Here is a 27,963-nt window from a genome sequence, read left to right as displayed (position 1 = left end):
CGACTGGGATGTTTGGGGTGTTAATACCTCTGGTGGTGGACATGTCATGCTTCTTCTGGGGTAGTTTTTCCACCTTTGCTTCTACCCTGCACTCGGCTCTCACTTGTGGCTCCTAGAAGCTGTCAGCTTGTGACAGCAGCCACACCCAGGGAAACAGCATTGACTGGCTGACTAAAGTAGGTGAGTGTAGCCAATGGGCCTTAAACCCTTGGTGAGTTAGGGTCTTCGCCTGTAGGCCAAAACATGCTCAAGCGGATTGAGTGAACAAGACCAATAGTGTGTCCAATGGTCAAGAATGTGGTTTCTGCATGTGCTGTAGAAGGAAATGAGGGGCAGATGGGGCTTGTCACCCTGGGAAGGTAGCCCATCTAGGAGAAGGAAAACTCTGATCCTAAACGTCTGCTGCCTTGCAGCTATACTCATCCGTGAGAAAGGCTTTAGGAGTGAACTCTGAGGAAAAATCTATACGCACTGCTTTGCGGAACAACTTTGGGAGAATAAAAAGCTATGGAGTAAACCCTACACAAATCTGGTGTTCCTGAGATGGTTGGGTGGCATCCTGTACACCACCTTATGGCAACTCCTGCAGTCAAGCTGGTGCCAAATGTATTTCTCTGCTTTCATTTGGACCACATCAGTGAGGCTGAGAGGGTGTGTTATCATCTAGGCAGCCCAGAGCCTCCATACACACTGCCCAGGCTTACGCCTTGGAGAGGTCACTTCAGTGCTGTTAACACAGGAAAAACAACTTGGGAGGCAGCAGTTACAAGTTACCAGTCTCTGCAGTCACAGCAGGCACTGTGATTCTCCAGTGGCTTGACTTTGCCCCTGGAGGTGCACTCCATTGTCTTTCGAGATAGATGGTTGCCAACGATTGACTGGGATCCCAAAAAAAACATGCTCAGGGAGAAATGTGGTTCTCAAACAGCAGCCCACTATTTCTCAAATATTGTGTCTCTCAAACCCCACCCCAGACTCCAGGATCAGCCCAAGACATGTTGTTACCTAAGGCAAGGACAAGCCACCTGGAACAATAATCCAATTTTACTTCAACAGTGGTGACAGGATAGCAGCCGCTACTGGCGCTCAGGCAGGAGACCAGCTTAGGGGGTCCAGGAAAGGCCATGCAACAACATAGGGAAATGGCTGGATGCCTCAGAAAGAACAGCAGGGTGGGGCTGCTGTTTTGGCCCTCATCCCCAGCATCAATTGCCTAAGGCAGTCCATTTTGTTAAATGCTCGGGCTGGCCCTCCCTTTATGGCAACCCTTTTTTCGTTTTTAGGCTGGCTACACACAATACATTTAAAGCACATTTCCCTCCCTAAAATCCTGGGAACTGTAGTTTTTTTAAGGCTCCTGGGAATTATTACATGAAATGAACATATACTGTAATACAGTTTAGCAGCTAAGAGATTTTTTCCTGGAATGGAGATCTGCATTGAGAAAATCTCCTTCTACTTCCTGTATGCCATGTGGGCTCTCAACAGGACAGGGGCAGGGCTAGCAAAAAGCTCTAGCACTTTTATGTGGTTGGGAAGTTTAAGTTCAGAGATCCCATCTTTGCTGAGCAGCCCTTGGGCAAGTAGCTGCTTTTTCTCAGCCTTAGTTTCCCTGGCAGTAACACATGAATGACAGAGATAGAGGATTCCCCCACCTCCCGCCCCCACTGCCCTCATTGGGCTGAGGGGAGGCTAAGTGAGGATGGAGGGTTACTATGGATCCGTCCAGTGCCTTGAGACATTATTTAAATGAATGAGTAAACAGATTGTGGAGTGCTGTGAAGATCAAAATTGTTCATCAGCTGCTTTGAGAGCCTTCCTTCAGCCCCAGCATGATTCCTACCAGTTCAAAGTGCATGGTCAATGATTTTGCTTGGGTAAGGACACCATATCCCACACCTTGTGCTAACTATACTGAAACGTGACCCCTCCTGCCTGGTAACTGTGGGCCCACAATTAATGCCAAATTAAGTACCATCTCTATTAATGCACTGAGTCAGCAACTATAGCCTTGTGAAATGTTCCCTGCTCATTTTCCCTGGGCAATTAAGTGTGTTTGATGAGCAAGGGCATTCGCCGCTTGAATCAGCCATGAGGATTGGGGGAATGTTGCATCAGCTACTCTGGCTCCTCCTCCTCCTCCAACGAGGCTGTGGGAGTGGTTCTGGTCTAACGTTTGACACTCACGGCTTCTAGAAGCTTACATGTTAGCACGTATATTCTGGTGAACGTCAGAAATTCAGAGGCAAAAGCCCCAGGGGGTGGATCTTATTGGGCACCATTAATTATGCCGCAGCAGGAGGTCTGAGCTATAGGGCATGATCCTTCAGAAGGTTCTCCTACTTGGGCATGCTTAGGATTGCCATATTTCAAAAAGTAAAAACGAGGACACCACGAAAGTCGTTGATTGACTTGTCTAAGATCCAGGACAAAGTGCCACCTCTCGGAAATCCTCCCAGCTGTCAATTCTGCCTGTTAGATCCTGGTAATGCCTGGGAAAATCTGAACGTATGGCAGCTCTAGGCATATTGTACCCCAACTCTGATTTGTTTGAAGAGGTCTTGTGCAAGAGAACTTCCCGATGGATTGCATCATTAAGAGGCACCCTGCTTCCTAGTGCTAAATGATCAAAGGGAAAGGGCTATATCCAATACGAGTCCTACTCAGGCCTGACCCATTGCAGTTCATGAACAGGGCAAACTTGGGTCCATTGATTTCAATGGGTCTATTCTGATTAAAACTTAGTTGGCTACAACACTTAGTGAGAATAAAAAAGTCACCCAGAGGAAAAATGCAGAGATGCTTTTATGTGTAGTTTAAAGCAGGGGTGGGGAACCTCAGGCCCAGGGGCCAAATACAGCCCCCCAAGCCTGTCAACCTGGCTCTTGGGACTCTCCCCATGTCACACACCCTTCCCTAGCTGCACTCACTCTCGCCAGACCTGCTTTGCACCTCCCTTGAGTGTGTTTGCCTGGCTGGAAGGTGTCCTTGGGCTCTGATAACACCTCTCGCTTGCCTGGATGGAGAGGGGTGTGTAAGTGCGCACAGAAACTAGCCTACATATAGAGAAAGGTCAAATTAGTACTCTTTGTTCTGCTGACTTCTGCCTCAGGTCACATCCACTGGCATATATGGATGGTTGCCCAATAATTATCCGTTGTCCATATGATGTTCTTCTCCAAATCACGACCTTCCCACACTTTCCCATTCCCTCAGTCTGGATTTCTCATACCCTCTCCTTTTCAAAGTATCCCTGGTATGATGAAATCCAGACTGGTGGGGTGGGGTGGGAAAGCAGTGATTTGGAGAACATGATATGGACAGTGGATAATTAATGGAGGTATAGTAAATGGAAAGATGAAAGAACTCTCTACTGAATACAATGTCCCCATACTGAAATAGTATCATTGATGTAATATGGGTGTTTATTCCATTTATTTTGTTGCTCTTTGCTTGGTCTAAGTGCAGAATGTGTATATATGTAAACTCAGGAAATTGGGCCAGTGATTCTCACAACCCTGTAAAATAGGCAAGGCAGTGAATACGCAAGAATAGCCCTGCTGGACCAGGGCAGTGGCCCATCTAGTCCATCATCCTGTTTCTCACCATGGCCAACCAGGTGCCTGTGGGAAGCCTGCCAGCCAGGCCTGAGTGCAACAGCATTCTACACACTTGTGATTCCCAGCAAGCATTGTGGGCCCCAATAGCCTTATCCTCCAAATGTTAAATGTGGGAGGAAACAGTTTGTGTGGGGCGGTGAGGAGGGTAGACGGTCCTTGATGGTCTACATGTTTTTGAGTTTGTACATCAGGAGTGGCAATACATACGAGTGCTGTTTTTAGGCCACAACCCTATTCTGTGCACACTTACCTGGGAATAAGCCCCACTGAAGCCAGTGGGACTTCATCCTGAGTAGACATTTATAGGATTGCGCTGCTCGTTTGAAGTTAGTGTAATCCTTTGGGTAGAGCTCACAATCTATCAACAGCTGAATGTGGGTGAGTGGGGTGGAGAACCCTGCTGGCTTTCATCCCAGATGTCTTGTAGGTGACTGATGCCCTTCCATGCTAAAAGGATGCTTCCCACATTCCTGCAAGTTACTCCCTTGTCCCAGTACCTTGGGCAGGGGTCTGCAACCTTTAAGACAAAAAGAGCCACTTGGACCCGTTTCCAAAGAAAAAAACAACTGGGAGCTGCAAAACTAGTCATTATAAAAATAACTTTTTTGTCACTTTTTTATTATTTCTTTGTTTGACCCCTCAGAATTACTCCTCCTCATAGAAATAAACATTAAATTAACAAGTTACCTTTTTATATGTGTGTGTGTTCTTCACTCCCCTTCAAAACAGTGACCAGCGTACATGCCCCCTTTCAATGCAGTGACCAGCGTACATGCCCCTTACAATGTAGCGGGCGGGCGGGCGGGAAGGTGACGTCGGGACGGTGCGTGACTAATGCACGCACCGCCCCCATGCGACGTCACAGCCAGTACAGCGCCCGCCACAGTGGGGAGTGTCGGGGCGCACAATGCGCCTCCTCCCCTCGCTAGTATCCGCCCCGGAGCCGCGGCAAAGGTGTAAAAGAGCCACATGCGGCTCCGGAGCCGCAGGTTGCAGACTCCTGACCTTGGGGGTGAGAGAGCTAATGCAAGGAGGGAAAGGAAGCTGATAAATCCTCAAGGTCCCAGGCCTCAGAGAGGTTAGGCTGGCCTCAACCAGAGCCAGGGCCTTCTCGGCTGCGGCTCCAATCTGGTGGAACGCTCTGTCACAAGAGACTAGGGCCCTGCGGGACCTGACATCTTTCCGCAGGGCCTGCAAGACAGAGTTGTTCCACCAGGCCTTTGGTCAGGGCGCAGCCTGACTCCCTCCTCTGGCAACCTGCACAGAATTTTGCTTAATCAGTTGCCATTAATTTGATTTTAATTAATTTTTTATAATGAAATATTTTTAGAATGTGTGATTATTTGATTGTTTGATTATTTGATTATCGTTAGCCGCCCTGAGCCCGGCTTCGGCTGGGGAGGGCGGGATATAAATAAAATTTATTATTTATTATTATTATCATTATTAAATTGTGCCTGGAACAGCAGTAGGTCTGCAGGCATACTGGCCTCTAAGGGAAAAGGCTGTAGCTCAGTGGTAGAACAACTGCTTTGGGTGCAGAAGGTCCCTAGATCAATGCCCTGCATCTCCAGACATGGCTGGGAATGTCCCCTTTCTGAAACCCTGGAGGGTTGATGTCAGTCAGTGTGGATGATACTGAGCTAAATGATATAAGGTAGCTTCCTATGTAAGCTGCATGGCCTACATTGGAGAAGGAGGTTCCAGGTTCAGTCCTTGGCATCTCCAGGGTTGGGGAAGGCTCCCATCGTAAAGCCTGGAGAGCCATTGCCAGCCAGTGTACTGGGACAGCACTGGGCTAGATTAGCCAATAGTCCAGCTTGGTATAAGGCAGCTTTCTATGTTCCTTCTCCATGAGCCAAGAGTCCTCTTGCATTAAATGGAGCACAAGAGACAGGCATGTTTTTCTCTGTAAGCATCACTGAAATGAATGGGAGGTGCTATGAAACGAGCAGGTGCAGAGCTGTGCTCTCAGTCAGCTCCCATTCACTTCAGTGAGGATTGCACAACTGATCTTCTTAGTGAATTGTGTGCCTCATGTGCAAAAGAAGCCTGAAAATGTGGAGGGGCTGCACAGCTTATAAATTCAGGATTGGCAGGTTCCCTTTGTGTATGAAAAATGGGCTGGTGTTCTTTGCCAAACATAATTTTCATATTTATAAACTCTGCAAATTTGGTAAATGCACACCAAGTGTTCTACATCCAAAATTCAATTCCAGTCCATGTCATTCATTGATGTATTTTTGCTTTTTTGCACCAGGCTGTAGGTCAGAAGTGGAATTTTCCACTTCAGTGTTCCCTAACACCGAACTGGTCTGTAAAGGGATACCATGGCCTGCTACTCATCTCAGTGGTGTGTAAGCTGCTGAAAAACCACTCCTTCCTGCACTGAGAAACTCCAAGCTATGCCGGGAGAACATAAGAACCTGCCTTATACTGAATCAGGCCATTAGTCCATCTAGTTTTGCATTGTCTGCACCAGGAGTGGGGAACTTGGTAGATATTGCTGGATATCATCTTCCATCAGCCCCAGCCACCATGGCCAATGATCAGGGATGATGGGAGTTGTAGTCAGCTACACCTGGAGGGCCACAGAAGCCCCGAGTTTGGTTTACACTGACTGGCAGTGGCTCTGTAAGGTTTCAGGAAGGAGTCTTTTCCAGTTGTATCTGGAGATGGCAGGGATTGAACCCAAGAGCTTTTGCATGCAATGCATGGCTGTACTACTGAGCTTGGCCCTGCCACATAAAATGCCTGCCAAATCTCTGCGTAAGAAACTGCCTTATAGTGAGTCAAGACCATTGGGCCATTTGGTTCAGTATTGTCTACACTGGCAGGCAGCAAATTTCCAAAGCAGGAAGAGCCAATGTAGTGCCCTTCATACGGTTGGATTCCAACACCCATTAGCCCCAGCTAGCATGGCCAAGTTAAGGATGATGTGAGTTGCTGTCCAGCAACATCTGGAGGGCACTGCATTGGCTAGCTCTGCCCTAGAGTTTCAGAGAAGAGTCTTTCCTGGTCATGCCTGGAGATCAAGCTTCTCATGCCGTGCTGCAGGAATGAGTGGCACTGCAGCAGCTCTCAAGGTCCTGGGAAAAGCATTAGGCTACTGAAATGCCACAGGAGACAGTCCCAGCTGCTGGCTGCTTGCAGTCTGAGCCGCACCCTCTCCAGTTTCACTGGAAGTAGAAACTGGCAACACATTGTCAGGTTCCGTGAAAACTAGAAAAATCACTTTGAGATTTGAGAACAAGAGGTTTGCTCATCCGCCCTGTGATAGAGGCAATGGAGTTTAATAAACACTTTCTTCCAGAAATAAAGTAGAAGATTTGGCTTAATTTATTATCAAAGATTGATTTTCAAATTGTGTTCCAGGGAATCATGGTGGGATTTGGGGGTGGGTGGGTGGGTGGGTTATCAAGGATTCCTTTGTGAGTGCTAATAGCACATAAGGAGGAATGTGTGGATATCTCAACTTTGGTGTCTTTTAGTTTCTCATTTTTCCAGTCGTCAGTTCAATTTCCTACTTATACACATCAGTTTGCAGTAGTTGGATTTTTTAAGCCCTTGTGAAAAATTGTCAACATTTTAGTGCAAATTTGGTGCCTAATACTGTATGCACATTTATACAATGCATTTTCTCCAAATATAATGCATTTTTGCATATATAACTTGCCACAGCAAAATTTGCAGAACGCGAATTTAAAAGGATGGCTGTGTTTTGGTTCTCACATTGTTTCGGAAAGTATAAATTAGGTAAGCTCGCTTTTAAATGTGAATTGGATTGTGTTTCTTCCCCATCCCTACTCACAAGTTCTACAAAATTATTCCTCTTCTGCTGAAAGCTGCAAGTGGAATTGCAGTTGGCCAACCACACTTTCAGCCCATAAGGATATTGATTAAACTATTGGTCCCATTCTCATTTTTGTGAGGAGCCAATTGGTTAGGCCAGTGTGTGCCCTGCACAGGAACTCTGCGTTGTCACCAATACTAGTCCTACCTAGAGTAAACTCACTGAAATCAATGTATCTGTAACTTAGGTCTATTAACATTAATGGGTCTACTTTGCCTGGACTAGCATTGGATTCAACCATAAATTCAGACAAAATCTCTCTCCCAGCCTGACCTGGGAATGCCAAGTATTGAACCCAGGACCTTCTGTGCACAACACACATGCTCTGTACCACTGAACCATGGGCCTGCCCTAAGGCATGCACCCTCCTCACCAATTTTCTGTACAGCAATGGGAGTCCTTGGCACATGAGTCAAAGGGGAATGTTTCCCTGAATGTCCAAAGTCTGAAGCAATTTTTTGTGGTGCGCGGGGTGGGTGGGATCCCATTGGTGGGATTAGCTCTGTCTCCTCTGTCACCTGAGCTAGGGAGAAACATTTGCAGCAGGTAGCGAGAAGCAAGGGCACGCTCTTCTCCTGGGTAGGTAAGCAGCAGCAGCAGCCTCCCTTTTCTGCCCAGATCAAAGCCATACCTGTCCCTGGCTGCCTCTCCCCAGGGTGGTTCTGCAACTCCACCCTGGCCTCTTTCTTTCCCAGATAAGGCCCAACCTCATCTTCAGGTTGCACTGCTCTGCCTTCAGGCATAACCTTTCCTCCCGCCTCCCCCGAAGCTTGCAGGAGCGCCTCAGATTTAAGAGGAGCAGAAAAGCTGCCTTGACGTGCATCAACCTGTCTTCCGCACGCTTTGCTTAGGCTTGCGCATTTCCCGGATCTTCTCTCCCCGTCCCACAGCATGCCAGCAAGAAGGGTTGGGGAACCCTCTGGGTGCCACCCCATTCCCCTCCTACTGCTCAGGGGGCCTGGGGTGTGGGGAGAAAGAAAGTCAAGACCAGAACTACAAAAGGTAGGTGTGAAAGTGAACTTTTTATTGGGGAAGAAGACTGTAGCAAACCACCTCAGTAACACCATGATAACAAGAGGCCCTCTTGAGATTGCTATTCTTAACCCGCTCAGAAGAGTTCCCCCTGTCCTGCCCCACCCCGCTACCCTTGAAAAGGCCCACCACCTCCATCTTCTTACAACAGGATGCCCTGAGTGAGAAAACCCAGCAGATTTATTTTTTTTAAAAAGGGGGCCGCGAGAAGCAAAGGTGACAACTCTTGCTTAATTCTGTTCAGCTGCTACTTTGGCAACTTTACCACGCAAAACAAAACAAAAAAATTCTTTCTTCCATAGTTAAACACTAAATATATGTATACACGCATATACATTCAGATATCTCTGTCCTCCATGACAGGTCAGGAAGACTCTCGTGTTAACCAGGTGCTGACCAGATAGATACAAGAGTTAATACAAAGCCAGGAGCTCTGGGTTGCAGGAAGAGGTCACATACCAGGAAGTACAGAGGCCAGGAAATAGTGATGCCCCTCCAAAAAGCTGTCACATGAGGAGAGCTAGGTAAATGCTGAAGTCCCATTTGCGCATGGATCAGTCCCCTTTTGCTATAAAAATCCAGCTGGAGCTCCCAGGAGCTGGAGAAAATGAATCTTATAAAAATAGGATGGGTTGGGAAAGTGGGACGGGAGGGAGAGAGAGAGTGAGGTTGCAGGGGAGACAATGAGTTACCGTTGTTCTGCAGTCTGCAAAGTTCAGTTCTTTGGCTCTTCACCAGCCTCTCCCCCTTCTTCTCCTGAGCACTCTGCGGTCCATAATGTGAGGTTGTCCCTGAGAAGCTGCATGATGAGGGTGCTGTCTTTGTAGGAGTCTTCGCTGAGCGTGTGGAGGTCACCCATGGCCTCATCAAAGGTGGTTTTGGCTAGCTTGATGGCCTCTTCTGGGGCATTGGCGATCTCATAGTGGAAGACCGAAAAGTTGAGGGCGAGGCCCAGCCGGATAGGGTTAGTGGGCTGCATCTCCTTCTTGCTGATGTCCATCGCCTCTTGGTAAGCTTTCCGTGCATTGTCGATGATCTGCTTGCGGTCATCCCCAGTGGCCACCTCGGCCAAGTAGCGGAAATAGTCGCCTTTCATCTTCAGGTAGAAGACTTTGCTTTCTGGGTCGCTGGCTTTCTTGATGAGGTGCTTGTCCAGCAGCCCCAGGACAACGTTGCAGACATCCTTCAGCTCCTTCTCAATCTTCTCCCGGTATTCGTTGACCAGCTGGGATTTGTCGTCGCCTTCCTCGGTCTTGTGCTCGATGCTGGAGATGACCCTCCAGGCAGACCTCTGGCAGCCGACCACGTTCTTGTAGGCGACGGAGAGAAGGTTGCGCTCCTCGTTCGAGAGTTCAGCTCCGTCCTCCACCACTGCCTTCATGAAGTCGGCCATGTCCTCATAGCGCTCGGCCTGCTCAGCCAGCTTGGCTTTCTGCACCTGGTGGTTCCTGGCCATCGTGGGGGCAACGGAAGGGAGTGCTGGGCAAGGAGAGAGATCAGGCAGCTACTCGAAGAGCCCTCAAGAGTCTCTGCTGAGTTCAGCTGCCGGGATCGGCTTTTGGCTTTGGCGTCTCAGCCTGGAGCAAGAACAAGGCGTGGTGAAGAAGCGCTCAATGAGCTGCCCTTCCCCCACTTCCTTTCCTGCAGCCTCTCCTTAAAAGGAAAGTGGCAGTGATTCACTCTTTGAGCAAGACGGTGAATGAATGCTCACCTGCCCAGGGATGCAGAGAGAGAGAGAGATAGACAGAGAGAGACCCTGAGACCTGTTAGGCAAGAGGTCGCTTGTCCTCCTGACAGGCATCAGTGGACAAAAATGGGCCACAGAGCATGAGCTCAAATAAAAGAGTGTCTGTTCCCCTCCAGGGGGCAGTGCACAAAAACCTAACCTGACCCACAAGTCCCAATCTTAACCCCTGTCCATCCCCAGCATTCTCTAGCCAGTATTTTCCAGGGGATTTCAGTATGCCTACACATCATATATCTACTCACATTCCTCCTCCCAAAAAATCATGGGAACTGTAGTTTTCCCAAGTGTGCTGGGAATCCTAGACCTGTGAGGGCTAAACTACAGTTCCCAGAATTGTTGTTGTTGTTGTGTGTGCTTTAAATGTGTGGCATCTACACAACCAGTACTGACTGTGTGAAACTGCCTCCCTTCCAAACATGGGACCAGTTTATATGATCAATGGAACAGGACCACAGCGGTTACTGCGGCTGATATACCGCTGTTGTTTTATTGATCTTTTAAACTGGATTTTTATTGTGATTTTATGGCTGCGTGAGCCATTTTAAATTAGAGAGCAGTATATATAGTAAATTATTTTAACAAATAAAGCTTTCCCTGAAATGTACCACAGCAGAGGAGAAGGGGGGCATGTTTGGATACTCTGCCATTAAACAAAAGGAATCCCACCCTCCCGTACACAGAAAACATTAAACTTGGCCTTCTTCCTAACACATAAGTTTAGCATATGTGGGGGGTTTTTCTGGGGGAAAAGAGCAGTATTCAAATATGTGGGGGGAAATAAGCCACCTACAAACTGAAGCGGTACTAACCAGGAACGGCTTTACCATTTAGGAACATAAGACCATTGGAAGGTGCCTTAGGTTGCATACACACCATACATTTAAAGTACACTGTTCCACCCAAAGAATCGTGGGAACTACAGTTTACCCCTTACAGAGATGCAATTCCCGACATCCATAACAAACTAGAGTTCCCAGGATTCTTTGAGACAAGTCCCGCGCGGACGATACTTGGCTATATGGAGCAATTTACGTGTGTTCAATATGTGTGTGCAAACTGTGTGCAACCGTGCCGAACACAGACATGACCCCAAAACGTCACAGAAAGGGACAGGGTGGGGGCAGAACAGGGTGTTTGCAGGCTTTTTCAATGGTGTTTCAAATATATGCAATTTCACTGAAATGCACGGTGGCTTGGAATGTAACCCCTGCGTGAATGATAAGTTGCCTGTAACTCAAAATGGCATGTTCCCACTAGACCCATATCCCACTGCCACCTGCAAGAATGTGCAGATAGTCAAATAGGGCTATGCTCACCCCGCGTCTCCAAGCGGTGAGAAGCTCCAGGCTGATGCTTTTTGGAAGAAACTCACTCGATGTCAGGGGCCAGGAGTCAGCTTTACCTGCTGAGCAGCAGCCTGAAGGCAAAGTGACTCCACCTGCTGCTGATCAGCCTTCTTGCTCCTGATAAGAACCAGCAGGCTCCAGCTTTCTTAAGCAGGGTTTCCAGCCTCAGTCAGTTGCGGGAAACAACCTTTGTCATTCCTGGTCAGACCTTGCTGCTTCTTGTGACCTTGGACCCTTGGCTTTCTTGACACCTGGATTGTTTGACTACGTGAACTAAGATACTCCTGACCTTAGGACTGGACTGGACCTTGTATGCAAACTCTGTCTCCAGGCAAGTACCCCCCTGAGACTTGGCTGGCTGTGGCTGGCAGCAGTGGCGTAGCGTGGGGGGTGCAGGGGGGCCCGGCCGCACCGGGCGCAACATCTGGGGGTTAGGGTTAGGGGTAGGGTTAGGGGGCGCAAATCCACGGGTTAGGGGGCGCAAATTACTTGCCTTGCCCCGGGTGCTGACAACCCACGCTACGCCACTGGCTGACAGCACAGGACTAAGACACTGGAAGCTTATTGGCAGACTGAGGTTGGTGGGGCACTGTCCCTTTTGCCCTAATAGCCCAGCCTCCTAACTGTTCTGTTTTTAACACAGCTATCCAAGTTTACATAGAGATCCAAGTTCAAGGAACTCTGCATGTGATAGAACATAAATCTCCTTATCCCAGTGACTTGCAGCTAATAGGAAGACAATAATACAGATAATCACCTAAAGACATCAAGATTTAGCTCAAAGGTGTCAAGCTTGTTGGCTGGAGTTGTTTGCCTTTTCTGTGATATCTCCAAAAAGCACCTGCCACACCTAACAGTCACTTTAAAGTTTGACAGGGAGGAGTGGACTCCTCTTCGGAGAGGGGCGGATGTGGCATCTGTTCACACATGTTCACACTCGGTGATTGCAACCTCATGTGATGATTGGCATATGTGAATCAGCCACGACAAATCATCACAGGCCAAGGATCTCGCACACCTATCTTAGGAAGCTGCTTGTAGTTAATCAAATTATTGGTTCATCTAGCCCAGTACTGTCTACTCTGACTGGTAGCAACTGCAGGTGCTGTCAGGGAAGGACTTTGGGACTGAGGTCCAAGGCCCAACTCACCAGGAAGGGCCCCCAAATGCAGCAGAATACAGTGGTACCTCGGTTCTCGAATGTCTCTGTTGACTAACATTTCAGAACCCAAATGCTGAAAAACTGGAAGTAAACGCTTCTGTTTTCAAACACGCCTTGGAAGTTGAACGGCATCCGCTACGTGTTTTTCAATTTTCTCAGTTGAATTTGCGGACAGCCCTTTGCGCCTCGGTTTTCGAACATTTTGGAACTCGAACAGTCTTTTGGAACAGATTACGTTCGAGAACCGAGGTACCACTATAACTTACTCACTGCATTTTGAGAGAGGCCCTACTCAAATCATTAAGGCTGCATATACACCATACAAGGCATACCCTAGATCGCGAACGCCCTGCGAGTCAAATGTTTTGCCTCCCAAACACCACAAACCTGGAAATGAGTGTTCCTGTTTGTGAACATTCTTTGGAACCCAAACGTCTGACGTAGCTTCCACGGCTCCCAATTGGCTGCAGGAGCTTCCTGCAGCCAATCGGAAGCTGTGCCTTAGTTTCCAAACATTTTGGAAGTCAAATGGACTTCCAGAATGGATTCCATTAGACTTCCGAGGTACCACTGTATATTTAAAGCACATTCTCTTCCCCACCACTGAATGCCTAGTCCAGCGCCTCACCCCATCAATGGCCACAGCTCCTCCTCTCTCACACACTCAAAAGGAGCCTGCCACTGATGCTGCACCACATTTGGCTCAGCCTCCTCTGCCCCCTCAATATTGGGAGTGGGGCTGAGCCCCCTGCTAAACAATATGAAGGGGGCTGAAGACACATCAGCCCTAAGGAGTTGGTGCCTATGGTGTACAGCATTGCACAGGATTCAGCCATATACAGAGTCTAGCTCCATATACACTAACTGGCTATATAAAGTAACATATAGTCAGCAGGGATAGCCAATGTGGTGCCCTCCAAATGCTGATGGACTCCAACTCTCATTAACACTAGCCAGTATAACCAATGGCTAGGAATGCTGGGACTTATAGTCCAGCAACATATGGAAGACACCATGTTGACTGATCTACACTAATTGGCAGCATCTCTCCAGGATTTCATACAGAAGTCTTTCCTAGACCTGCTTGGGGATGCTGAGGAACGAAAGAACCTGGAACCTTCTATATAGCTACAAAGAGACTTCAGCAAACATTACCCATACATTCTCCTCTTTTCTTTGCCGTGCTCCGCATTTGTCTCCATGAAAGTACAGAAAAAGTTTCACTCTCAGAACTAAACCTGTTGCCACTTGCCAAAAGACTTCTCCTTTCTTCCAACACTGCCAAAAAGACAGACGGAAGAAAGCCCAACTGCATGACAAATTCCTTGCACTGCTGAGTGTTTTTTGAGCCTAGGGTGATACATCCCAGGCTAGCATGAGGAGAGAATGGGTGCGGCTGATAGCTCAGTTGCTCCAGCTTGAGAAGGTGAATTGTTCCACCAGGGGTGACTCATTGCTGATCTACGTTATGTGGTCTGAGCAAAACTCCCTCGTAGCATCTTAGCACAGTGACACAGACTGCACTTTTCTTTTCAACTCAAGCGACTGGGTGGTGCAGGGAGATTCCTAAGGGGGGGGGAGAAAATGGGTCAGAAGCCCCAGAACACACCCAGACAGCTTCAAGAGCCTTGTAGCAGGATAGTGGAATCGGGTCCATTAGGCTAAGTGGGGTACTGCCCCACCAACTTCCAATCTAGTCTCAGCCAGCCCACCTGCCTGATTTTGTGCAATCCTAGGGGGTGTCCTCCTTCCCAGCCTCATTTTGCTCTAGCTGGGAGGATGGGGACAAAACCAGAACTAGGTGGCTCTGCCTCTCATTGGCTCTGGTGCCATCTACTGTTTGGGCTCCCCTTATTCAGCCCCGGCAATCACAATGGGCACCAATCAGCACTGTAGGAGGGGTGTCCACTTTCAGAGCACTGGAAGGAGAGGGCCTTGTGAATCATTTGGTCCAACCTTTGCTCAAAGCAGGGGATCCAGAGCTAGAGCAGCCTTTTACAGATGGCCAGAGGCAAAGCTAGGGTCCCTTGCGCCCTTGGCAAGGAGCTGTATTGGCGCTCCCCCCTCCACACAAAAAAATCACCTTACTGCAATAGCTGCACTAGAAATTACTACATTTTACGCGACCCAAGTACTTGAAGCAATCTTCTCCTGTGTTTGATCTTGCTGTGGCGGCGGCATTGCGTCGCCACACGCATCTACGTCATACACCCCATAGTCTCCAGCTGTCTACCATCATACTGTCTTGCCATTTCTCTTACCCAGGTATAGGCAAACTCGGCCCTCCAGATGTTTTGAGACTATAATTCCCATCATCCCTGACCACTGGTCCTGTTAGCTAGGGATGATGGGAGTTATAGTCCCAAAACATCTGGAGGGCCGAGTTTGCCTATGCCTGCTCTTACTGCTCAGCTCCCAGCTCTTATCTAAGCTCACGATCTTTCAGATAGCTGGAGACAAGTTTCTGGGGTGATTGGGGGGGCAGTCTTGCCAAACTCCAGGTACAGCTCTGCAGGTGGCTGGTTGCGTATCTCCGCAAGGCAGAGCCCATCTGCTCCCAGGTATTGGTTCCATTGGCAAACTGCTCGGTTGAGAGCTTTCTCCTTATGCTCAGCTGAAACCTGCACTCCCTGTAAGTTAAGCCTATTTGATCTAGGCCTATCCTCTGTGGCAGCAGGGAACAAGTCTTTGGCCTTTTTTTCAGTATGACAGCACACCAAGTATTTGAAGAGTGCTATATGCTATATGCCCAAAACACCTGATTTATATGCAGAAGCCCCCAGGTTCAGTTGAAAAAGCAGCAAGTGATGAAGGGGGGGGGAGGAGGGAACACTGCCTGAAAAGCTAGAAAGCTGCTGTCAGCCCATATAGATGATGGGTCATGGGTCTGACTCAGATCCATATACTGCTAATTGGTTGTGCAAGGAAGTTGGCCTGTTTTAGGGGCAGGGTATTTCCCCAAGATTCCAATCCAAATAAATTAAAACTGTTTGCAGTGAATTCTTTCCTCAAGCTAGCAAAGCTACTGGGACTTGGAGGGGCTGCGTTTCTTGTCAAGGGTCCCTGTGTTTTCATTGCTTGATTGTACACAGCCTTTTATAGGAAGGGTGGTAATAGAAATGTTATAAAAAGCAATAGCACCGGAAAACAAAATAACCTTGTGGGCGTCTGCTATCAGATTCTGCGCTAAGGTGGTTCTTGAGCTACACTTGCAACCTCCTCACATTCCTGCAGGTTCTTAAGGGAGTGTCTTGTATCAGATTGCAGAATCGCAGGACACTTAATTATATGCTTGTGTGGCACTTTTTCATGACAAACACAGTGCTTCTGCTGGCATTAGCAATGTCCCCAACGTCTGTGGCTATGTTGGTTTGGGAGGCTGAATTTCCAAGCAGTTTTCTGGCATTGGTGGTGCTGGAGTACAATCCCAGAAGAGAACACAATATAATGAGCATGTGGCTGGTACCATCAGTGCAAATGCGCCATTGCAAGCCAGGCGAGAACTCTTGGGAAACAGATGAGTGTTTTCTAATCACTCACCAATAAAGTTCATGATTCTTGAGTCAGCTCCGAATCTAAGGGGTTTGCCTGCTGCTCGTCAGCATACTGATGTCATGACTAAGCCACCAAGAATCATTTTCAGCTCATACAAGATGGCTGTTGCTCACATTCCCAGAAATGGTCAGCCTGCTGCCTCCAGAAAGCCTAAAAGCAGGATGTAAAATAAATAAATAAATAAATGAGGGAGGAAGCCCAGCAGGTATATTACCTCTGTGTAAAGCGGTTGCATCTTCTCAGGGCTAACAGCTGTCCACATCAGGGAACAATACTTAGCATGTGTAAAGCGCTTTTGAGCATCCAAAGCTTCTAAGGGGAGCCTCTGTGAGGAACTCACGCCCCTTCAGATGTTATTAAACTTCAACTCTTACCAGTCCCAGGCTGCATGGGCAACGCTCAGGGATGATGGAGAATTGTAATTCAGCTGTATCTGGAGTGCAACAGGCTACCCATTCCTGCTGAAAGCTAAGTCAATATCCTAGGGTTGCCATATTTTAAAAAGCACATATCTCCCTGCAAAAAAAGAAAAACTGTCGTTTGTTAAGGATGCTGGGAATTGTAGCTGTCATGCATAAACTATAGTTACCATGATTCTCTGGGGGGTGGGTACTTTAAGAGATAGTAGATGAGAGATTTGAACCTCCATGGACAGTGACTTCCTAAGGCAGAGGAGTAACCTAGAGCCTTTTCGTCTCCTTCCACACACACAGTGTGATGACAGCAGTGACTTAACTGGCAATTATTGTGTGTGAGAGCGAGTGCTTGGTGTTCTTCCAATTAGAGGCCTGAAAGGCTGCCCTAGGGTTGAGATAAATACTACCAACAGGGCTCTGGCTGGTGCCTATTATCGCTTTGAAACCCACCTGCCCTATGAAACACATGCTTAACCTCAGGCAACCCAAAGTTTGAAATACGCCCACAAAGATCCCTCCACTATCCTTGCCACTCCAGCCACCTCTGAGTCATATTTTAAACCGTAAGCAACTTTTTACTTATGCTGTAAATAACTAGATATTTGAATGTTCCCACACTTCCTCCCTGCCCCTCCCCACCTCCCCATGGACTCCAGTACTCGATAACTGCTGAGGGCCTGGGTGAACCACTTTAGCAAATGCAGAGCACAGGTGCAGCATGTTACTGTTTTAATTGTATTTTTCTTGCTGCTTTTATTTCATATGTTGTATTTCGCTGTATTACAATTTGAACTCTTCACAGGCATGCTGTAGACCACAGCATGGGAAGCCGTGCTAGAGAGGAAAGGTTCAAACTCACTATAACAGGCTGGAATGTCAGATATCTGGGCGGGTCTTTGTGCCTGTGTTCCAAACAGTACAGAGTATGCTGCCATCATGAAAGTGCCCATGCTGTCTACTTTCCAACCTCGTGCCAGGGCTGCATTTAGGGGTGTCTCCACCCCCATTGTTCAGCCTGGGCACTGAGGTCCAGCGCCAAGGGCCTTCTGGCAGTTCCCTCACTGCGAGAAGTGAAGTTACAGGGAACTAGGCAAAGGGCCTTCTCGGTAGTGGTGCCCGTCCTCCCACCAGATGTCAAGGAAATACACAATGATCTGACTTTTAGAAGACATCTGAAGGCTTAATGACTGATGTTTTAATGTATTTTTGATATTTTGTTGGAAGCTGCCCAGAGTGGCTGGGGAAACCTAGCCAGATGGACGGGGTAATAATAATCATAATCAATCATAATCATAATCATAATCATCATCATCATCATCATCATCATCATCATCATCATCTAATTTTATTTACCCTGCACCAAAAAAACCAAGGCAACAGCACTAAGGGTGCCAGAACTCTGCATGTTAAAAATAAAAAATGTCAGAACAAAAATATATAGAGAAGGGGTTCTGAACATAGAAAGCTTGACACAAGAGTGGTTGTCAGACTTTCCAGTATCCTTCCCAGATTTCTGCTCCCCCAGCCAATTTATATTTTTGCACATACAGCAACATAAATGCTGCAAAATAAAAAGGTAAAGTAGGCTGTCTCAGTACATAGAGAGCAGATGCAACCCAGAGCAGCAGTCTTCTTTAACACCTAAGTACTGATTATCTTGGTTCAACATTTAAATAACAATGAAAGAGGGAGATCCGGGTTCCATTCATTTTTCTTGATTATCCAACCATACATTACAAGAACAGACATTAGTCTTTGTCCTAGAGTCTGAGAAACACTTCTGACTTGATAAGTATGGAATGACATTGTCTTGCTTGTACCATAAAAATGTTCCATGTAGTGTAAAAATCCACCACAGTTGTCAGTTCCTGTACCACGTTTTCTCATTTGTGCAGGAGCCTCTCTACATTGTAGAGTAGGGGTGAGGAACCTGTGAGACTCTAGCCCCCATCAGCACCAGCCAGCCTGGCCAATGAACAGGGATGATGGGAGCTGGAGACAGGCAACAGATGGAGGGACACAAGTTCCCCAGCTCTGTGGTACACAATGCAAAGTGTGTGTGTGTGTGTGTGTGAGAGAGAGAGAGAGAGAGAGAGAGAGAGAGAGAGAGAGAGAGAGAGAATATATCATACAAAGCTGCCTCATACCAGCTATTTATCCATCTAGCCTTTGCAGATTTAAGTCTAAAGAGTTTGCTGTTTGCAACACAGTCCACCATGTCACACCATGTGATTGCAAGATCACAGGCAGAGTTAGGTGTATACAGTACTGCACTGCAACAGTAGTAGGCAGCAAAGAAAATGGACAGCCCTGCAAAGAAGATGTTTCCATCAATTAAAACGCAAAAACCAGAGAGTCATGGAGTAAGATAGGAGAAATTTTATTGTTACAAAAGTGAAAGGCATAACTGAATTTCAAACCCTACACAACTACACTTAAGGGACCGAAAGGGTTTGGTTTTGCTCTCTGTATAGAGCCGCCTGACAACGTCCCTGCTCCTTGGCCCTCACCTACCTGCAAAAGGTGAGGCAAGGCAGAATTCTGTACAGGAACTGTTAGATAAGCACTACAAAATACTGTTAATGGTATATTTATTCATTTTTGGTGTGGAGGATGAAAGAGAGGGAATAGATCTAAAGGAATCCTAAAAACAAGTGAGCTTATTAGCAAGTTAAAATGCCGGAAGGTACAAATTCCTATCTGACTACACCCAAGGAGTGTGCACCTTCCCCCAACACTCAAAAGTTTGAACAAGCAGCTTAGATGTGGGTTTTCTAATCCACAGCCTATGCAAACTCCTGCTTTGCAGGCTGTATCAGCTACATTTGTGCATTTCAGCAGGGTGACCTGGCTGCGCTCATCCTCATGGGGCAGTCCAAGACAGGGGTTAGGCACAGCATCCTATATAGCAGGACTGTGTACCACTCTGTGCTTAAGAAGGTAGAAGAAAAGAAAGTTCTATATCATGAAAAGCTAAATTCCGCAGTGTATAAATTATGCTAGTTGACTTATTTACATAATCATTTAACAAATTTGCATATTTCTGGGGTTTTTTGCCAGTGATGGGAAGGACTGAAAGGTGATGTACAGAACCAAATCTCCACCTTGAGTCATTGGAAATCCAAGTCTGCTCCCCTTCTGGCTTTGAAATTTCGGCAGAAACAGCACCTACACATAGTAAGCATATCTTTGTAACAATTAAGGTTTAGAACTTGCCCTTTTTAAAGAAAAAAAGCATATGATTCTCAGGAACAGGAATTCTGCATCCATTACCACATTAAAACAAAATTGTTTTTAATGCTCCTGTGGAATCACATCACATCACACACAGACACACAGAGCCCCGGGTATTGGTTCACAGTTCTAATGCACCACATCGCATTCAAACAGATGCAAGTTTTGACCAACTGCATCAAGTGGGAGCACATTAAACAGCTAGTGCAAACACAGCTTAATGGGCCCTGCTCTGCTGCAGCTAAAGACACCACATCAGTTCTTGACATCACAAGCAGATCAGGGTGGAGGGGAGAGAGAAGAGGTGGGTGCCTTCAATGGACTAGAAAAGTAACACAATTATCTCCTAGAATCTCTAGAGCCTTGAGACATCTTTTCTGTAGAACAAGACTAGATAAAAACTCTCCCCGGCCTTGATGTGCTTAGATGCTAGAGTCCATTCCCCCCACCCACAAAAAAATAGGAACTCCCGTTATTGCACTCACAGCAGGTGGCATGTATGGCTTTAAGCTTCGAACCCTCCAGACAGCAGGAGCAACCTCTGCCTGAGAGTTTGGAGTAGCTTTTTCCTTGTGCATGTGGCATCTCCCTATCCTTGCTGTGAAACGGGAAGAGATGCAGCGATATATTAAATATAAATAAATAGATAGCCCTGGAGGGTAGAGAGGCACAGGTGGTGGCAATGGCTGTACTTTCAGATATTTGACAGAGCCTCTTGGGGTCGCCTTGGGTTTTGCCACGAGGCGCAGAGGGTCCTCAAAATCTCTTTTGTGCCCCGGACACACTGGATGTTCCCAAGCAGTGCAGGAAGGGGGGGAAAAAAGAGAGAGAAAGAGATAGGATTAGTAAAAGGAAACACCAGAGATAGAAAAAAGGATGTTCACAGGAGTAGGTGTGCCTTCAGGCAAGCTAAAGAGGAGGAAGGGGGAAGATTCTGGGAAATTAGTGCAGTTTGGGTAAATGTGGAACAAGTGCCATTCTGGTAAGGATGACTTTATGAATGCTCAGGTGAGAAATGTCAGGAAAAGGAGGCGTTGGGTATTTCAGACTACCAAAGAAAGGGATTTCAAAGTGATCTTGATTAGTTAAGTGTAATTACAAAAACAAAACCTAAAAAAACAAAAAAAGGTTTCTGATTAGTGTTTCATGTGGGCATGCAAGTGTAAGAAAAGGACAGGCAAGGAAAAACCTTCTCATAATGTCTGGATAGCAAAATACAGGCAGAAGCCAAGTGTGTCAGGTTGCCTCCCAAGTCACTTAATTCACTTCCCTTGGCATCTGTTTGAGCTACAGCTTCTGCTGCCACATCAGAAAAGAGAAGTGTCCCGAAGTTCATGGTGCATCTCAGCACTAGAAATAGTGTGGTAAAGGACCGTTTGATGGACTCTTCCATTCAGACACATACACGGCCCACTTTCAGCAGGATGGCTAGGAACTTCACTTCACACTGCCCCCCTCATACAATACTGTAAAAGCAGCAACAGGCATTAAGTAGGAAATAGCCAATGTGAAGCTGCAGAAGTTGTTGGATTCCAACCTGCCACCGCCATGGTTAATGTTTAGGGGTGATGGGAGCTGCAGTCCAACAGCTGTTGGTGGGCACTACGTTGGCTGCCCCTGATATGAAGAGAGGCTTTGCTGGGTTGCTGAGCACTCAGGCTGCGGGGGGAACAGATGGAAGCAAGTTGCATTTTGCCTGGGATGGATTCTACTTGGAATTCACCTCCCACCCTTTCCCTAGCAGTGAATGCAGGCAGATGGCTGGACAGCTCAACCCAAGTGCTCAGTCTTCTTCTGCTCTGCCCAGCACTCCAGCAAGGAGAGAACTGTTGTCGCAAGCCCAACCTAAGCAGTTTGCTTTATCGGCTAGCAGAACCCTCATTGCCCCAGCTGCTGCTCCTTTTGCTTGCTCCTGCCAAGGACAAGTGGGCAGCAACAGCTTTCTCCCTTCTGTGTGAGTGATGGGGAGTGGGGAAGGCAAGATGAAGAGAGAGCAAGATATAAGGAAGGTTCTCCAGATTTGTTTTTGCTGATGGGAGACAGGAGAAAGTGAGGTGGGCAAGTGGGTGGTTAACATGCATTTCTTCACCAAGGGTAGCATATAAACTAGGGGTGGGGAACCTATTTTTCAGCCCTAGGCAAGCTTGAGGGGGCAAATGACAGCAATGAGCAGGGCCAGAAGGAGCAATGGATGTTAATTTTACCTTTGTACAGCAGGCTTGTTTCCACACACGTCACACACACTATCCTTCATGTCATGTCACACACACTATCCTTCATCCAGGCAAGTGAAAAAGTATTATCAGAATTCAAGGCAAAGACACTCAAGGAAGGGTGCAAAGCACTCCTGGCGAGGGGTGGGGTGGTTTGGTGAGAGGCTCAAGAGTCAGACCCCTCTCTCTGCCCATCCCTAATATAAATCAAAGACTTTGGGAAGCTATGACTATTTTTGCCATGGAACAGTCACAACAAGTAAACCTAGAGGCTGGGCAACAGCACCAATTCAAGCCAGGCAAACAGACATTAAAATATGAGACTGTTTGTGAGTGATAACGCTGCCAGATATCTCTTATTCCAGGACATCCATATTTTTAGTCTCAAGACCTCAGGCCATTTTTAGTCTCAAGACCTCAGACCTAATCTCAAGACCTCAGGCCATCTATCTGTAATATAAGCATTCAGAACTTCCCAAAGTTAAGACAATGAACTTCCATACATCAATATACTCTTTTGAATCAAATGAGAAGCAGAGTTCTGAAACACCTGCACACCTTATTCAACACTGTTGTCAAACAAAGCATCCTCATAATTACTTACCAGCAGGGCACAGACAGATGTGATACGGTTAAGCCTCATTTTGGAGGACGTGAGATGGCAACAAAATGAGAGCACCAGAGAGGGTGGGGGCAACAGCCATTAAAAGAGCAGAGCCAAGATAGCAGATTAGATTCTGGCTTTTCACTAAAAATTTGGGTGTGGATACCCTGCACACCAGCTGGGGTAATGGTTAAGAGACTGGGCTGTAAACCAAGAAGTCCTTGGTTCAATTGTCACCTCAAATGTGAGAGTGGGTCTATTAGGCAAACCACCCACACACAGCCTCTGTCCCACCTGAAATATAGGGAGAAGACTGATGATACAGGGTAGTCATAAGAAAAACAGAGATAATGTGAAGCTCTTCACATACTATATAAAAAGTTATATATAAATGCTAAGTGGTGATATTTTCTACCCTGTCCCCACCTTAACCTGCCTTGAACAAAAAGATCCTTTATGAAAACAAGGTAGGTGCAGGCTGATGATCCTGGACATCATCCCTTGTTCTGCCCCCCCAATTTTTTTTGAGCTTATAACCTACTATAAAAAAATAATCTGCTACTAGTTGCAATAATGAGTTGGCAGTATTGGGTCTTGGACCCCACCCCCACCCCCAGGTCAGGATAAGCATCTCCCTGGTCCTAGCTTTTGGGAAATAACTGTGCATGGCATACTCATGACATCTGTTAGGCTCAACCACAATCCTACCTTAATTTATAACTTGATTTACACAAACGAGATTACCTAGTTTTGGACTACTTCATGATAGTAACTAGTACATGGGAGGTAATTTTCAGTCCTCCAAGCTATCATACAGAAGTGTAAAGACCTGCCAAAAAAGCCTGTGAAGACATTTCCTGCCTTCTGTGTAGTCTCAAAATCCACTGGGGTAAGCCGGGCATCTGGCAGTAGCCCATACATGGCAAGAAACACACTATGTGTAAAAACATGTTCCCATCATGTTGAAAAGATAGCCTGGAAAACTTCCACATGTGTAATGATGGTTTTAGTGCCACAGGGAGTCCTGCCGTGGGAGGTGAGAGTAGAAGGTACCATGAACATCTATCTCATTTGCTCAAGGTTCTCCTAACCTATCCCTCAAGGCTACCTTGCTGTCACACAGGCCTCACAGATCTTCATGTGGCTTAAGCTATTGGTGGGATGGGTTGTAGGGCACACAACAAAATGAGAACAGCCACACAGACTGGAGGGATAGATGGGCTCCAGGCTTGAAGCAATTCATGCGGCAACAATGAGATGATTCACCAGATGAGGGCGAGGGGGAAAAAACCAATGCGTTCTTACCAGCTAACCTTCAGAGAGCAGTGCTAACCCATCCTGTGGGATGGGGTTATCCCATCAGGCAGTGCAAGATATGGCAAAGTCCTGGCAGGCATCCTCCTAGAGAAGACACCAGAGATTATGCACTGTGGCAGTCTCAGGTTTGGGGAAGTAGAATTGGGGGAGGGAAAGGGGAAGAGAGAAAGAAAGAGCATGGGTGCCCTCCATCAGTAGCATAACGTGCTTTGTGCGGGGATTGGCCAGGTTAAGCTATGGCTACTTTGAAACTCTACACTACTAAATCACTGCAATTAACAGTACACAGATCCCCACCCCCCATGTATATCCTCAACCACAATGAGAGACCTTAGTAGTTGCTTTTATGCCTGCTGGGTTCTAGTGTCAGCATCCAGGCAACCATCTTAACCAGCAGGTGTTCTTCCTCCAGTGATTTGCCCAAGCTCAGCTTCTTGCATAGGAAGGAGCTTGAGCTTGAGCTTCTTAAATCTAGCATTCAGGAAATGCAAACACAAAATCCAAAGCAATTAGCTCTTTAAAAATAATTTTTTTATTACAAAAGCAAATAACAAAAGCAACTCCCCACACAGACGTAACACTGCTACAAGTCCTTGTCCCCTCCCTCCCCACCTGAGCTTTACAAATATGATGGTGTTGGAGGGTGGCATGAGCTCTCCCTCAACAAGAACAGGATCCTTCCCTGATAACTGAATGAGGCCACCCTTCTGTAAATAAGAGGGTAATCTAGGACGGACAATGATTAGTGTGCCTGGCTTATGGAAGCCAGGAATCTTCTCTCCCTCCTGCACTTCTGATTCTGTTCCTGAAAAGTTGTACAAGAAATGAGTGTGTTTCCAAATAAGATCAACTCTTGGAAAGCAAAGCTACTATCTTTTCAGCAAGTAGTTCCAGAAACATTTGGGGCTCCATTGGCCAACCAAAGCTGCTTTGCTGGCAAGGCTATCCTTTGGAAATGCACCCTTCACAGATGAGACTGTTAATGTGGCTGCGATGGGAACAGCACAGGCTGACAACATCTCTGGCATGATGCAGGGCACAACTGATGGGCACTGCTGCCTTCAACATCAAGGTTCAAGACTGTTAATATTAACGGATTTGGCACTTGCCTAAGTGGCACATGAGTTCCAAGCGCTTGTCCCATGCATCAGCCAGCACAACACTTGGAATAGCCTTTGCAATAGCATCCAGAGGTCAGGATGAGGACTAGCTAGGAAACCCATAGTATCTTGGGGTCCTATATTTAGCAGAAGAGAATTGCAAGACCTGTCATACCTCCTGGGGGAATAAATCATACTCAGAGGTTCTCCAAGAGGCCGATCAGTTACAAAACCCTTCAGATCTGCACTATGAATAAGCCAAATTTTACCTATCAGAATAAATATGCTGGTCAAGCAGCCCTATTATAGAGATGGGTGTGTATCATGAAGTCCAGACACCCCCCCCCCCCCCGATTGAATGGGAAATGGTATGGAAGTCTTTAGACACCAGCAGAATGTTCCAGTATGGTCCTGGTCCAGTATGTACCTGAGCTTGTCTTAAGTACAAACCCAAGTTTTAGAAAGAGAAGTGATTATATGAGCTTCTTGGTTTCTCACTGTAACTCTCCTGATTAGAATGGGACTATGCTGTCTGAACAATCAAAATTAATAAGAAAAGCAAGGGAAGCATAGAACAGGGTTAAGGAACTTGTGGGATAAGGAACCTCTAGGTCCGACTCCTATCAGCCCTAGACAGCCCTATAAATGGTTAGGAATGATAGGAGTTATAGTACAAAAACATCTTGAGGACACACAGTTGGCTACTCCCACCACAATATGTCAGTTAACTCTTACTAATGGAGAGTGGAGGATGCTAATTTCCTCTTCACAAAACACATATCTCTTTACAGGGCTGGGTAATTTGCTGCCCGTCTGAGAAACCCTTACAAGAATCCTCTACGTGGCCAGTGGGTGAAGTCTGCCAGGTGCTTGTTTGTTGTAACTGATCGCTCTCAATGACATTCTGCTGAATGGGGTGGTGCTACTCAAAAGTGCTGATGGATGTAACACATGGCCCTGAACAGCATGAATGACGTTGGAAGGAAAGATCTGACTTATTCACTATCCAACTGCTAACTCAGTCACTAGCTATTAGCACAAATTCCTACAAGGTGACTTCAATTATGCGAATTTCTATTTTTTAAAAAATGCAATGTTTGTCCTTTCCTGATTCTCTGTAGATGCAAGGCAGGGAAAGGCATGCTCATGTCCCTTTAATTGTCCCTTTGAGCCCAGAGATCCTACCATGTTTTCCACAAACCCTAGTTTCTGCAGGTCTATAGGGATAAGAAAGGAGAATCTAGTTAGCCGTAATGTGTGTTATGGGCTCCCCATCTTTTCCTATGGACTGGTGAAGTCTAGGAAATAATGGCTTAGAGATCTCTGTGTATGTAAATTACTTGATACAAAAATTTCAACATTGTAATAATAATTATATATCTAACATGGTTCCAAGAACTTGTGACACAGGTTTATGTATAGTAAAAAGTCACTTTTTAAAAAACCCTTAGAAAAACCTACAAAATATGTGCAAAAATATCCAGCAGCTTTTAATAAACACATTTCAAGTATCTAACATATTTTAACCTTCCTATATGCATAAGGACTCAGCAGAACAAGATGGGAGGCACTGCAAGAGGATCTTCAGTAAGAAGATTTATGTCACTGGTTAAGAATCGAAGTGAATGGCCTCAACTTCCTACAGGAAACGAGCTTATTTTTGGACAGTGTACGCAGGAAGATATCCCTCCAAATTCCTCTTTGAAAATAGCCTTTGGTCAACAGGTCTCCTGTGTACGGATTTCCTTACCCGTACCCCCACCATAGCTCTCTCACCCATATGCACATCAATGAATTATGTCTCATCTCTATTCACATCACTTAAGAATCTCAGATTGGCTTGCTTCATTTTTTCCTAACCATTAAACAAAGAACCTCACTGGGCTGTGTTTATCCTCTTGTCACAGCAATCATGCAATTGAAATGAACAAGGACAATTCCCGGTCAGTTCCCAAAGTGAGAAATCATTGTCTGCTGATCAAGTAGATCTGCTCAGGATCTTTCTTAGGGATCTTCAACTGTTTGCACCCCCTTCATTCCCATCGGTGGGAGCCAGGCAAACCAGATCAGCAAGTACCACTTGCTGCTAGAGCATGGAGTGCTGTGTCCTCAAATGGTTCAGCTCTCTGCCTTACAACTTAGGGCAGCACCAATTCTCTTTTGTGGTGGGATCCCTTATGCAGAGCGGTCCACCTTAACCAAGAAGCAAGTTAAAAAATAACCCAGAGTATAGCTTCAGGGATGATACCTTGGTTTCCCCCTGCTTCATTGTACTAACTCCATGCAAGTTACTACATCCTTTTCAACCAACCTGCAGAAGACCCTCTGAGAATGGATGGCTTTCAAGAAGCTGGCATTTCCCAACCAGAGGCACTCTCTGCTCTAAGCGGCTCCAGTACTCTTCCCCCCCCCCCTCTGTGAAAAGACGGCCCTGTCTAGAGGCTTAACTGCAGCAGTCCGCAGTGTTCAATTTAAGTTCCACTGTATAAAAATGAAACCAAATAAAAATCAATGCACAAGGCGATGGGATGTGCTTTGAGTAGGAACTTTGGAGGCTCCGCCCTACAAGGCTGTCCTTCCTGGGCCCAGGAAATGGTAAAATGGAGGAGAGGCACCGGCTGGAGGTAGGCATAGGCATAGGACTGCTTAAGGGTTGGCTCATACCATGCTGGCATCGGATTTCGTTCCAAAGGAAGGAATTTCACTCTTAGGAGTGGATGGGGTCCCAGCATCTGCCTGGATAAATCCTCTTCTGTCTATTAGG

At 46.6% G+C, this 27,963-nt stretch overlaps 2 protein-coding genes and 1 long non-coding RNA gene across 7 annotated transcripts in view; 1 reads left to right on the top strand and 2 right to left on the bottom strand.

Annotated features, from left to right (window-relative positions):
• LOC309346197 lies at nt 1-27,078 on the top strand. Of its 3 annotated transcripts, none has more exons than XR_014158452.1 (3): nt 1-180; nt 19,792-19,908; nt 26,744-27,078. It is a non-coding gene; the product is annotated as an uncharacterized lncRNA (long non-coding RNA). The 3 variants fall into 3 exon arrangements; XR_014158453.1 differs by lacking the exon at nt 1-180 and adding an exon at nt 8,013-8,475; XR_014158454.1 differs by lacking the exon at nt 1-180 and adding an exon at nt 17,233-17,294.
• On the bottom strand, nt 8,477-10,058 carry SFN (stratifin). The gene has a single exon (XM_081869664.1). It carries the CDS (start codon nt 9,959-9,961, stop codon nt 9,221-9,223), a length of 741 nt encoding a protein of 246 aa, XP_081725790.1. The 5' UTR covers nt 9,962-10,058; the 3' UTR covers nt 8,477-9,220.
• ZDHHC18 (zDHHC palmitoyltransferase 18) overlaps nt 19,096-27,963 on the bottom strand; it is a 33,088-nt gene continuing 24,220 nt past the window's right edge. The window contains exons 8-10 of one of the 3 annotated variants that reach the window (XM_081869331.1): nt 27,864-27,963; nt 24,088-24,183; nt 19,096-20,749 (exon numbers count right to left, since the gene is read on the bottom strand). In XM_081869331.1, coding sequence (XP_081725457.1) covers nt 24,142-24,183; nt 27,864-27,963 — 142 coding nt within the window. In that variant the 3' untranslated portion in view covers nt 19,096-20,749; nt 24,088-24,141. Of the gene's footprint in view, nt 20,750-24,087; nt 24,184-24,608 lie in introns of those variants that run through there. The other 2 variants (XM_081869330.1, XM_081869332.1) reach the window with 2 other exon arrangements.

This window comes from Podarcis erhardii (genome assembly GCF_964252035.2).
Source record: "Podarcis erhardii genome assembly, chromosome: 7".
NCBI lineage: Eukaryota > Metazoa > Chordata > Lepidosauria > Squamata > Lacertidae > Podarcis > Podarcis erhardii.
This window is presented reverse-complemented; position numbering and strand designations above follow the sequence as displayed.

Bases quoted from the DNA above. Each gene is read 5' to 3' on its own strand.
- SFN (XM_081869664.1), bottom strand. From the start codon at position 9,961: ATGGCCAGGAACCACCAGGTGCAGAAAGCCAAGCTGGCTGAGCAGGCC.